This window comes from Poecilia reticulata, linkage group LG1 (genome assembly GCF_000633615.1).
Source record: "Poecilia reticulata strain Guanapo linkage group LG1, Guppy_female_1.0+MT, whole genome shotgun sequence".
Classification (NCBI taxonomy): Eukaryota; Metazoa; Chordata; class Actinopteri; order Cyprinodontiformes; family Poeciliidae; genus Poecilia; species Poecilia reticulata.
In genome coordinates, this window is record NC_024331.1 from 32,297,228 (window position 1) to 32,311,168 (window position 13,941).

At 41.3% G+C, this 13,941-nt stretch overlaps 1 protein-coding gene across 1 annotated transcript in view; it reads right to left on the minus strand.

Annotated features, from left to right (window-relative positions):
• Positions 1-1,438, minus strand: part of neurl1aa (neuralized E3 ubiquitin protein ligase 1Aa) — a 64,860-nt gene extending 63,422 nt beyond the window's left edge. Inside the window, exon 1 of the mRNA XM_008422224.2 lies at positions 1,177-1,438. Within this exon, the coding sequence (XP_008420446.1) occupies positions 1,177-1,258 (82 nt within the window). The 5' untranslated portion in view covers positions 1,259-1,438. The remainder of the gene's footprint in view (positions 1-1,176) is intronic.
• Positions 1,439-13,941: the final 12,503 nt, after the last annotated feature.

Here is a 13,941-nt window from a genome sequence, read left to right on the forward strand (position 1 = left end):
CTTGCCAACAGCTGATGGTCTCATCCAGGGAATGTTACTATATTGTCTTTGCTGCTCAGATGTTAGCATGTCATACAGCAATAATCTTCAGTCAGAGACTTCCTCAGATTTGCTGCAAGACTGACTGCTACTGGAAATCCTTGCTGCCCACAGCATCACCTTCCACAGTGACTCTTTGAAGACACTGGATTATATAAGTAATGAAAGCATTTAATTTGGTTTCCGATAAGTAATGCATCCTTTAATTGAATTGAAGACATTTTTAGAACTATATAAAAGCATCTGTTTGAACTGCTGTGGGTTGACAAATGTGAAAAAAATCAATTGTCACCAAACAACAGCAAAAATGCTGTGATTTTCTTTTGCGTTTGGTTCAATGTGACGGGGCTTGAGTTCATCCAAAGACCCTTTCCTGCACCATCGGTCTTCTCCATTCGTCATGATGATCCTGTGTGTAAATGTATGACTGCTGTCAGATTCAAGCCTAAAACCCAGAGGTCTGGTTCTCGAGATCTATCGTTCTGCAACTTTTAGATGCATCTTTACTCCACCAGACTGGGATCAAAAGGCTGAATTCCCTCAGCAGCAGCCATTCGGCTCTGAACAGGCCTGGTAAGAGACTTTCATTTGGTTCAGGTGTGTTGGAGCAGGATGCATCTGAAAGTTGCAGGATGGTAGTTTTCGAGGTCTGGACTTGAGCGCCTCTGTCCAGAGGCTCCTGTTCACATGACCAAACCAAGCTTGAGTTTGTTAGTCATAAACCGCCATGAGCTCCACATACAGCTCTGTGTAAAGAACAGAGGACTGCTGCTTCCAGATCAAAATGGTTGGTTTGGATTTTTTTCCCCTACATTTTTATTCAATAATTCATATGTTGGTGGCAATGCTATCATCCACTTCATGATTACTTCTTCAAGACTTCACTTTACTGAAACAGCGTCTTCCACTAAATGTCCGTCAACACCTTCCCAGTTCTGCTGCCTCCTGACCCGGCATCCGGCCCGCCTCCTGCAGGCTGGTCCGGTCCGGTCCGGTCCGGTCCGGGAGCTGTTCTTCAGCACCACCGGAGCTGATCCCAGAGCAGCGGCATCAAAACGGAGTAACCCGGCCGCAAACATCCCCTCTGAGCTTTGAATTTACGGGTTATGTTTCGTCAAACTGCCTCCAGTCACTGACCTTTGTGTGAGTTCCGCAGCCTGTGGAAGCCCTGCTGCTGGGATCTCTGCAGCGCCGACAGTCCCGACACGTTGTTCCCCATGGCGCGATGCTGGAGAATTCCCAGTTAACGGTCCGACCGATGATGGCAGGAAGTAAAACCATGAACTCTCCTCTTTACACTCAGACATGCAGTCGCGCCTCAGTTTTCATTTAAACCACGGAAGCGGAAAAGACGCACAGGTGCGCAGCGTGAGCGGATAAAACGTGAGCAGAGACGCTGGGAGCAGATTTGACTTTGATTGGAGATTTGATGGTTCTGTAATCCGCGGCAGACAGCGGAGGCTGGCTGCGTTTTAAAACATGATCGCATCAAAGCAGCTCAAACATTTTCCATAAACTGTTTTGTTTATTAACCCAGTTATGTTCGGTTAGAGGAGCTGGATTTAGTGTTTATGGGTCGGGTTTTACAGGACAGGTGTTCTCCTTCACCTCCAGCTGGAAGAAACTCTTTACTCCACAGATCTGCTGGAATAAAGAGTCAAACACTATAAACATAATCCACGAACTGTGTGAAGCTGCCATCTAGTGTAAATCAACATAGAAACAGCAGGAAACAATCAGTCCTGGTTAAAAACTCACTTTTCATCTAAAATGTAAGGAAAATCATTTATTTTCCTTCCAGCTTCAGGTCAACATTTCCCAGAATGCTCTGCTTGGAATTAACCCGTTTTATGACTCATATGGTTCAACTCAGAGCTAAAAGGTTTTTGCCGCAAACTTGAGACAGAAATGGACCTTCATCACTTAGAACAGTGTTCAGTTTATTAAGCATAACAATTATATCACGAGTGTCTGAAAACTAGACACATCTGTAACATCGCAACACCTTTTGTTATATGTCAGATATTACAGCTTTTCATCTCTGGTGATAACTCCTCCTGAAGCAGGACTGGGTGATTCCAGCCCGACAAGCCTGTCATCCATCCATCCATCCATCCATCCATCCATCCGTCCGTCCATCCATCCGTCCGTCCGTCCGTCCGTCCGTCCGTCCGTCCATCCATCCATCCATCCATCCATCCATCCATCCATCCATCCATCCATCCATCCATCCATCCATCCATCCTAATTTTACATCAGTAAACAGGTCTCTTCAGTACTTTGTAAACAATTCCAAAATATTTCAATCATTAAACCAATAATCAAAAAGTTCACACCTTGTGTCTCACAGTGTGGATAAATAAAAACAATAAATCAGTTGGAGGGAGTTTCCCGACCCATAAGATGCAGAATATGAAATATAAAATGCAAAAGGTTATTGGAGAGGGATTCTCTGAGTCTGAAGTCTGGAAAAGGAAAATTAGACTGGAGTGTTGATGAACAACAGCTGAATAGATCAGTGGTTGGCAACCAAACCAGTCTGGAACTGGTTTGGTTGAAAACTGAATTAATGGCTCTTGAGATCTGTCATGAGTGGGTTTGTTGAAGGTCTGGAGGTAAAGCAGTCGCTCAAACCTGGAACTAAAGACGGAACGAGTTTAGCTGGAGCAAAGGTTCGTCAGGCTCAGAATCACTAGAAACCATCGATAAAGGCCGATCATCAGGCGCTGAACGATCGACATGCAGCTCCTTAAATCACCAGCAGAGGGTTCAGTCAGTCAGTCAGTCAGTCAGTCAGTCAGTCAGTCAGTCAGCAGTCAGTCAGTCAGTCAGTCAGTCAGTCAGTCAGTCAACAAATCCAAAAATTTTGATTCTAACAGAAAAAACTCATACAAACAAAAAGAATACAAATAAAAATCAACATTGAATTACGTGTTTGTGATTAAGTGTAAAATAATACCAGCTGCGTTTCCTTAAACTGATAGGGATATCCAGCTTGTTATAAACGTTTCCCCTGAATGACGGATCTGCTTCCTATCTCCTTGGCAACCCTACAGGATGATCTACCTATATCCAGGATTTTACATTCCGTATGTCACGAGTAAAGACTGGAATACAGATTGATTTGTAAATTCAGAGCTTCAGCTTTCAGCTCAGAAAAATTCTCTCTTCACTCCAAATGTATCCAGATTCACCTGCAGCTCCATCCTGCTGCCATTTAGGACCAGGATGCCTGAACTCCTTCATATTTCCAGCAAACTGATATATTACTCTGAAGCATTCTCCTTTTTATTAAATACACACTTCTCATCTCATAACATGCACTTGCACTTAACCGCCAACAGCTTCAACTGGAGGTATTAAAAGCTCAAACCGACATGATGACGTAAAATGACTTCACCTGAGGCGAGAGCTGCTCTTGACTCAGAATCCTCCTGACAAGAGACAGAGAACATTCTCTGAGAGGTAAACGAAGAAGCTGTGGGCTGCAGGTCTTTCATCGTCACAGCGCATCGGTATGAGCCTGAACTCTGAGTCACATTTTCTGCTCTACCTTCACTTCCATAGAAGTGCTCACCTTAGGTTTATTGTCTTTTTTTAAAGGAGGTACATAAAAGAAAAGGCCAGTGGGCTTTGTGCTAAGCAAACTGCTGAGATCAATAAGGGAAATGTTGCCTTGGACATGAGTAACTGCTGAATGCTGGAACAAAGAAACCAACTCTGCTTTGGAGAGAAGTGAGGAAGGTAAAAGTACAAACGGCAGCAGAGTTTCAGCTCCACGCCAATCACAGCAGCTCATAGCAGAGCTGAGGTGATGTACACCTGCCTTCCTTTGTTTCTGAATTTAGCTGCAGCTCAACATCACAATCCAGACGCTTCTGAAGTGAAAAATGATGGAGCAGGCAGAAAAAGATTTCACTCAAATAAACCCTGAAGATGTTTCAGATTTACTGACACACAGCATCACATGACAAACCCAAAGAGCTTCTTCACATCTTGTCGCCACCTTCAATGTAACTCCTTGGTATTTTATGAGACAGACCAGTATAGAGTTGTGTGCATCGTGAAGTGGAAGGAAAATGAGACATGGTTTTCAACTTATTTTATTAATAACATAAAGAACATGTGATGTGTTTGTAATTCAGCCATCCTGAGTCAATCCTCTGTGTTGTTATCTGTCCCAAGTGGTCAGATAATTAATAGCCAAACTACCAGTAAATAAATCAGTTTCAGAGTCAAGCATCCTGACGTGACTGAAAACTTTCATGGCATCGTGTGAAATAATGTGGTGCTGCTTTTCATTGGATCGGTTGCATTAATTATATAGATTTGGTGCATTAATGTGTGGTGTGAACAGAAACATATCCACACAATGTGGCTCAGCTGGTGAGTGATTGTATATGACAGGAGTTTTCAAAGTCTGGAACAGAAAAACATTCATAAACAGCAAATCATCGACTGAACCTGCCCTCAGCTACATTATTGCTATTATTTCTGTAAAGTTTTTTTTTCTGTTGCTGTACTTGATGTTCCAGTAATGCCCGTTTTCTTGACCTTGTGGTGTTTATCTGCGTTAGCTTTGCATTGTGCCACATGATATGATGGTCCAGTTCACTTGGTCCAGATGCATCTCTCAGCATTTCAGGAACTCTCTCGGGAACTCTAGCGCCCCCAGAGGAGGCACACAACACACTTTGTGAAGCCCTGGTGTATGCTGCAGTTTTAAATGCATAGGTGGGAATGTTATCTTGCAACAGCAGCAAACCAAAATGACTGAAAGCCCAGAGAGAGTGGTGAGAGAAACATTGTTTCACAGAACGGTGTGTATTTTCAAGGAACAAGGAAAACTGTTGTTACTGATCTGTCAGTCAGTTGTTTTAAACCTCAGCAGGTTTAAAACAACCTGAGCAGGTCTTCAGTGTAAGTCAGACCCAAGCTGTGTTACTGTGCGTCTAGACAGCTGGGCTCATTAATACAGGAGGGTTTTTCTCCCAGTTTCCACTGGTTGGTGCACAAATGGAGGATCAAAAACAGAGGAAACGATTCTGAGATCATGCAGTCAGACACACACTGACCACAGCCTGCCTCCCAGTACTGCTCTCCATCCCACCAGTGACTCCAGACCCCCCGGGGTGTTTCCGTGGCAGCGGTCAGGTGCAGCCCAGCCAAGCGTCCCTCCATGCCAATCCAAACTGTCGCTGGCACGAAGGGTGATAAACGCTCAGCTGTTGCCTGCATCGTTTGGAGGCTCTCAAGCAGATTCAGTTTTTTTTTGGTTGTTGTTCTTGCTGTTGACATTTACAGTTTGCCACAACTTGAAGTGACATTTTACTAGCAAGCACAGCTGAGCTGACTCTCGAAAACGGTCTTCGGGTTTAATTCACTTCTCGTTTGCTCTGTACCTGACAGATTTGCAGCAGCCGTACCAGTACAGCGAACACCAACGCTCTCCCCAGAATGTCAGCAGATGACCCGGAGGAAAACCCACACGGCGGCAGCAGACCTCGCCCCCTGATCTTGCATGTACATGCATGGTTATGGATGCAGAGACAAAGAGGGATCAGATCTGAGAGCAGCTTCTCGCTGAGCAGATGAAAGCCTGGAACGGCGCTCTCATCTCAAACAGCTAAGCAGTCCTGAGAGTCCAGCTCTGCCTCTCCTTCCTCCGTCAGCCAGGCAGGAACTGAACGCCGTTTGACCTTTCTGGAAAGCTGGACTGTAATTTTGTTTTTTATTTGGGGGGAAAAAAAATATCAACCCACCTCGAATGAAGAAAAAAAAATCCTCAGAGCCTGAGGGGGAATGAAAAAAGGATTTTTGTTTGGCATTCAGAGTCTTGCATCGACATGCTGCTCTGTGCGCTCGCCCCACGTGGGGCTTTTAAATGTGATTCATGTTCAGCTGCAGCCTCAGAGTCCAAACACCCCCTCATCATCTGATTTCACATCTACACCCATCTTCATTTCTAAGTTCTTCAGCCCCCAAACAAAACTAATATCAAGTATCTCTAATTAAGTTTGCACAGATTCTGTTTCTCACCTCTTAATCTCCAAATACTTCTTCCTCCTTCGAAATGTAATTCAAACCATCCACAAGGGGGCACTGTTTGAATACATTAGAGTAACTCTCCTTCCTCTGCTGGTGCATTCTTCCTGTCAGAAGATGGTAGATCATTTCTCATCCGAAAAATTTGCAATTTAGCTTAAATTTCATCTGGATGCATCAGCCAGTGGAAATATAGGAGCATCCGTAATGTTTCAGGTGTGCTGGAGGAGCGCAGAAACCTAAAGTGCTTTTTGATGTGCTACCACCTGATGTGCATTCTGATTTCACTCGGGTTGTTCTGTTCAAGCTGCTGCAGGATTTTACTCATTTCCTCTGAAGGAGGTACAAAGTGGAACATTGGACAACAAATCTAACAAAGTTAACGACAGGCAGGAGGAATAATAGGTGGTGAGATGATAGGGGGGAGAAAAAACAGGAAATGAAATCTCTCAAAGCAGAGAGGCATCACCGTCCAACGAATCATTTTAGATCATCTCTTTAGGAGGGAAATCAATTATTGTTTCTATAGGTTCCTGTTCCTGTTGATGTGATTTCAGGGCAGGAAAAACAACGATGGGGAGACTTTAACCAGACAATCTCCACAAAACAAGAAGCTCCTCTGACATCTTCCAGGAAAACAAAGATCTGAGAAAGGTCACCCGGCTGAAGATGTCACAAGTAAACAACAGAGTCGCATTAATGCTGGGAGACAGAAAGAAATCGGTGAAAATGAAAAACAGAAATAAACAGGTAAAAATAAATCAGTGATAGATCATCTTAATTTTTCAGTATTTAATCTTAAAAAGGGGAATTCTAACTTAATTTAGGAGATATCTTTTTCTGTCATGTTTTATTCAATAAATCAGAACATCATTAAAAACCCATTTCATGTAGGAACTTTATCACTAAGTGAAGCACTTTGTGTAGATTAATTACACTCAGATTGATGTTTAAAAGCCTTTATTTCTACTAATTATGAGGATTTTCTGCTTAGTTAATGAAAAATTTACATTTAGATCTACAGTCCTTCAAAAGAGCCTACAGATCCATCCATCCATCCATCCATCCATCCATCCATCCATCCATCCATCCATCCATCCATCCATCCATCTGCTTGTCTTTGCAGGTTTGTTGGTTCACACACGACCTTGAATTTTCCTGACTGTTTTGATCTCTGTTGAACATTCAGACTTCCTGGACAGTCCAACGTCTCGTCCAATCAGAGTTATGAGTTTCCTGTGGCTGAAGTCATATCCTACATGACTTCAGCCACAGGATCTCATGTTCTGGTCACTGATGCACATCAGTCACACACACATCAGTCCTGCCTTTTGCCCTGGATCAGATATTCGAAACCCTTCAACTAGAATGCCAACTTTCCATCATCGCTGTTTTAGGTGAGTCAGCATTGATTTATTGTCAGCTATGGCAGCAAATCCTTTGTTCATTTAACATCAGGTTTGGTAGGTTGAGTTTGGCTTCACCGTCAGACATCAATATGTCTGACAGGCAACATTTAAATGATTGGGAATGATTCGTCTGTCTGGGATGAGATCAGGAACACTGTCAGAGGAACGGTGCTGCGTTTCCGTCCAGCTGAACTCAGATAGATTCTATTTGACAAAAGTTTTCAGAGAAGATCAGCTAAAATTTCTGAAACCAGATTTGCATCTATGTGCTTTAAGAAAATATAAAAGGTAAAGTTGTTAAAATGTTGGATCAAGAAGTTGCTCCAAATGAGATGGGAAGGCTGGAGTTGGCTTTGCTCTGAGAGACAAAGTCTGGCTAGACTTTACTGAGAAAATCAATTTGCACAACATCAAATCAATAGTAATTTTATTATCAGATATTTTAATCTTCATTAAACAGAAATTAAAACGTAAATTAATTGCTGAAACACTGTCAAGACCCATAAATCATAAATGTGAGCTAAACGGGTTAAAGGGAAAAGTTTGTGGCATTTCTAAAGCAGAATTTAAGTTCAGCCAGATCCTGGTCAACATTTTAGGCTTAATTATTATGACTTTTATTCCACATTTCTCTTGTAATGTTTCCTCCTCTCTGTTGTCCAACAGTTCAGTCAATCAAACTCTTCTTTCTTCTTCTACAGTTCTTGTGTGACGGTGATGATTGTCAGACTTTATAAGCATTTAAGGTTCTATAAAAATATAGTTTGGATTTGAATGAAACCATTTTTTTCTTCACATGTTTTTTATTCAAGGCTGAACTAAAAGGTGCTTTTCCTTTGGATGATGTAATTAAGCCACTAAAGAAGAAAAAGTGTTAGAGTAGATTTAATGCCTGTGGTTTTATTAACATTTCTATATATTTAAAGATTGAAAATACAAGCTTAAATCAGTTGAATTAGAGAATAATGTATAATTCATTTATTATTTTCTACTTAGTCAGATTCCATCGTAAATGCGGCCCGTGCTTCCGACCAAACTCCATGTGGAAAGACCCTTTGGTTCGAACCCAGGACCTGCTGCCAGGCGCCCGGGGTAAAAACGGCTAAACCCGAAGATTAATGTCAATGTCAAATTTATTTCTATAGCACGTTAAAACTGCACCAAAGTGCTGCACAAGAACAACAACACAAATGACAAAACAGAGCACAAAACAAAACATCAATTAAATGCCAAAGAGTAAAAATGAGTTTTAAGAAGCGATTTAAAATGATCCAGGCTGTGGGCAGATCTAATCTGGAAAGGTAAGTTATTCCATAAAACAGGAGCAGCAACAGAAAAAGCTCGATCTCCATTCCTCTTAAGTCCCAGGAACATTCAGTAATAACTGATTATTTGATCGTAGGGTTCTGGACACAGACCGGAAATTTAAAAGGTCCTGAAGATAAGGGGGGGCTAACCCATTTAAAACTTTATAAGTTAACAAAAGAATCTTAAAATCTATTCGATAAAAGACGGGCAACCAGTGTAAAGATGCCAGAGTTGGCCTTATATGGTCATGCTTCCTGGTTCCTGTCAGAAGCCGTGCTGCTGCTGCGTTCTGGATCAGCTGAAGTCGCTGAATCTGTGATTTATTCATCCCTCTATATAAAGAGTTGCAGTTATCCAGACGAGCTGTTATGGATGAGTCCTTCAAAGTCCTAACAATAACAACAACCACATCTGATGGAACGGGTAAAAATAGCACATTTATTACATAACAGTCAAATATCAAATATAACAAGAAGAATCAGAATAATAATACAATTAAATTTAAAAAATCTAAATTCATGTAAAATAAAAAAAAATAAAAAATGTACCTAAAAAAATTACCAAAAAAGAAATGTCAGATAAAACCCAACAAAATAATATGAATTTATCAATAGAAACATTAGTAGTAGAAAAGTGAAGCATCAGATCCTGATTTCCAGAACCAATGTCTCCGTCTCATCAAGCATCTCAACCCCCGAATCTGTAAGGTGTCAGAAGGAGGTCAGATGTTACTTCCTGCAGGTTTTAAACGCCCATGTTTCCTGTGTTCAGAGTGCAAACATGGACGCCGCCCACAAGCCGCTGCGTGTCGAGATGAGAACACACTGCCGCGGTGGTAGGACTCTGTCCTGATGGACAGCAGCCCAGGACCTGACAGGGAGGTCAGTAGCCACGACCAAAGGGAGAACACGAAATGTCCATTTCTGATGACGTCCTGAATGCTCATGCTTTCTGACACTGGGGCACTTAGAGATGTTGGCTGGTCTCTGTTGGGTTCAAAGACAGGATCTCTTGGGGCTGATTTCCCTCCTCCTCTCTGTCTGCTCTGCCCTTCGTCCCCAATGTTGTCTCTTATTTGGGCCGTGTTTTGTCAAAGTTTTCACTCATGCATTTGTGCTCATGATAAATGAGATACTCATAGTCTCACTGAGACGGACAAAAAGAGGACAAATTATGAAAATATGCTGCAGCGAGTTGTTTTGACTGCGGCACAAACTTCCTGTCGTGCGTTCGGTGCAGAGGCCTTCAGAGGAAGCAGCTCTGAGTCGCTCCGCAGGCGACTGAAGTCCGCAGAGCAACATATCTCAGCTTGTCACTTCCATTTACCTCTTTCCGTTCCAGCTAACATGAAGACCATTCCGGTTTCACTGTAAAGGTCAGCAGTCCTGCAGCTACGTGATGTAACCGCTGCTCTACAACCTACCTGGCCTCTCATCCACAGAGTCGTGCCGGCAGCGTGGCGTGAAATGTGTTTTTCAGGGAGAACACAGAATTTATTCAAGTGCTGGGAAGTGTTGAGAGATTTATCTGACACACTTTGTTGAGGTCGCATAAATCTGCTTGGCTTGGAACAGCAAAAATAACCTGATGCTTGAGAAGCTGACACATTTTAAAACATTTTAGCTTTTCTTTTTACCATCATTTTTCTCTTCTTGGTGAAAACATTGATCAGCTTCCTCACCAGGGACGCGGTGCTCAAACATTTACTTCACTTGTTGTTTCTATTACCATATTTTCAGGACTAAAGTCACACTTTCTTCATAGTTTGGCTGGTCCTGCATCTTATTGTCAGGTGTGACTTATATACTGTATATTTTGTTCCATCTTCATGGTGTATTTTTGACTGATGGGTAAAACTGTAACTTAAAGCCACTGACCAACACTGAGTTGTTCGGATCTTTAAAGTCAGTTTTAAAAAAAGTCCTCCACATGTCACCATGATATTAAATTTGTCTGGGACAATACTTTCTTTACAATCTTAGAACAGCACCAAACCAAACTGCCCACCATAGAATTGCATCCAATTTCCACGTGTTGCAGTTGCAATGAAGACATGCTGTCCCTTCACTGTGCAGACATACAGCAAGCATGGCCTAGTTTTTATTGACAAGAAACAAGCTGGATTCCAGAAAAAACAGCTCAGTTCGCAGCAGACTTTGATCTGAAGTACATCTACAACATGGCTCTTAAAAGTCCCAGCTGTCTCTCGCCTTCTTGGTGAAAAGAGCCCTAATTGCCCTTCAAGGCTCTCAATGAGAGCAGCAAGGCAAAGGAGAGTCCTCCTCGCAGATCATCAAGTGCTAAATATTGTATCGTTGTTGTGTAGCAGGAGATAAGTGGCCATTCATTTTTAATTGGCTCAGGCGGCGTTGAGACACCAAACGGGTTGCTGAGAGATGCAGGATCATGTGAACGTCGCTGTTTTCCTGTACAGGAACAGATCTGAGCAGAAAACAAAACCTTTGGACCTCCAAGACCCTCAGGAGGTCAGAGTTCAGCTCTGCCCGTTTTATTTTAGGGATAAATCTCTGATGGATTTGAATAAAATCTGGAGTGAACATATCAGAAGACGACTCTGGTTGTGTGTCATTTAATCTCACCATAAATGCAGCTGTTCTGTTTCTGGCTTCAGTGGTTCTTTTATTTATTTTTAAATTTTAAAAAATCTTTATTTTTTAAATTTCTTTATTTTTAAATTTCTTTATTTCTTCCGGTTTTGGTGCCTGATGCCTCTCAGTATGGTAGTTTAAATATGTCCATTTTGTTCTCAAAAAATGTACTATAACGTCATAATTTTAAATATCTAAATATTGTTTATATTTAAAATATAAAAATACTAAAATATTGTCAGGTTTAACCCCTGACATAAGTATATAACTCTGCAAAAGAAACACGGAGACAGAGATTAGAATTCAACTCGCTGCGAGGAGAGGTGTTCGGAGATGCAACCAGTCACATGCCCCAAACAAACTCTGGCTTGCATTCCGCTCTCCCCGCTTTTTATTTGGGGAAAAGCCCTGGTTACAAATGGTTTCTAAAGGTGGGGGAGCAAACAGGCTGAAACTGGTTTACAGTATGTATTCCTCTTCCTTCTCCAGATGCCCCCAACTGGCCTTCTTCTCCTTATAAGGTAATGGTCAGCATGCATTGTTGACACCAGCAACTCTGTCTGCTGGCGTCCTGGAGCGGGGGTGGTTTTACAACCACATGAAACAAATATGTGACACAAGTTTCTACTAAATCCACACACTATTCATAAACAGAAGAGATACTTTTATAGATAACTACATTATTTAGAATGAAAACTAATAAGTAGAAAAAGATAATATAACATTTATCCAACAAATATTAATACACCACACCTGGTATGGATCCATGAGTTTTATATAAAGTACAATGTTTGCAAAACACACATTCATTAAAAAAATAAGGTTAAATGTTTTGCCACAACCTGGAGTCCAGTTTTCACTATTAATAATAACAGGGTGCTCAGGGCACCCTGTTATTATTAATTCATTTATTTCTTTTATTTCTGTAAACCTAAATGCCTGGATGTTCTTTGCAGCTGTTGCACCTGGATTCCCCCTACAAAATATAATATCTATATAATATCTGTTTTGTTTTTTACAATAACAGATCATTTTCCTTCCTCTTCACAATTATGAACTAGATTTAGTTTTTCTTTTAAACAAAATCCAAATTAAAAACTTTGAGGTTGTAAAGCATTTTACCTGGTGAAGCCAGGGTTACCCTATTAACTCTGAGCCTCAGATTCCTCTGTTGTGTCTATCTTTGGTCATTTCATGTAGAAATTTCATCCATAACATCTGTTTACAGCAGCTGTAGAGTGATTGGAGCATCTGGAGGAGCAGGTTTAATCTGTTAAAGATTGCTGAGGCTCACAAGTGCATGAGAAAGGTCAAAGTCTTACGCGTCAAAGTTTTTCACAATCTAATGCAAAAGAAAATAATTTACAGGTTTTAGATTTGTTCTGCAGCATCCAAGAATAACTGTGACAGCAGAGTTAGTTTTTTCCCCGTGTTTCTGTGTTCTGCTCTCTTGGCTAACATTGACCCATATGGCAGAAACCCTCCATCTGCCACCAAAGCAGCACACAACAGGCTGCAGCTTATGTGTTCCACAAGCTTTGAAAAAGTGTTTCCAACTGAAAAAGAAATCTCATTTTTAACAATTTCTGAAGCTAGAAAATAAAGAAGAATCAAACCAAAAACTTTGCCTGATGTGAATTTAAATATTGGGGAATAATGGCGTCTCTGCCTCTCTGTGCAGCCATTCCTTAGAAGTTAAATCTTATATCGGTTTGGCATTTATCACCTGCAGTAACTGTGAGGAATGGCTTCCTGGATTTATGAATTTAGTTTATCATTCAGCGTGCGGCTCACACAGAACAGTCTTCACATTAGAATTCATTTCACTCGCCGACATACGGTGCAATGATGTGCTCCATAAATTGTAACATGTAGGAGGGATGAACATAAAATATTTACTCATGTTGTGGACGAGGCAGAAGGGGGGAAATAAAAAAACGAGCTTGATTTAAATACAGCGATTCATCATCAGTGACTCCTGGCTGTTTGATGGCACTTTGTTCAGATTATTGGGTGAAACACAGACGGTTATCCTCAACTCGTCGCTTCTGCCTCAGTTAAACGGATCAGATCATGGAGGTTCTGCAGCAAGCGAAACACGTCTGGAGGAGGTACCAGTTTACTTAATGACATTTACAGACAAAATGATATATTAAAGTTAATCATCTTTTATGGGATGAAACATTTTTGGAAAAAAATGTGAATTCCTCAGTTAAAGTGAAACAATAAACCCTCATTGGTAGAATCTAACCGGCTCCAACAGCTTCATTACGTTAAATATATATATATATTACCATCCGCTTCCATCAAAATGATTTATGAGGCGTATTTTCTTCTTACCATGAGTGTATTCATACAGCATCCAGCAACCTCCATGTCAACCAGGGCCAAAAGCACCACAGTTCAATAAATACATGTCAGCAAGAAATATTCTAGAACAATGTCCATCCATCCATCCATCCATCCATCCATCCATCCATCCATCCATCCATCCATCCATCCATCCATCCATCCATCCATCCATCCATCCA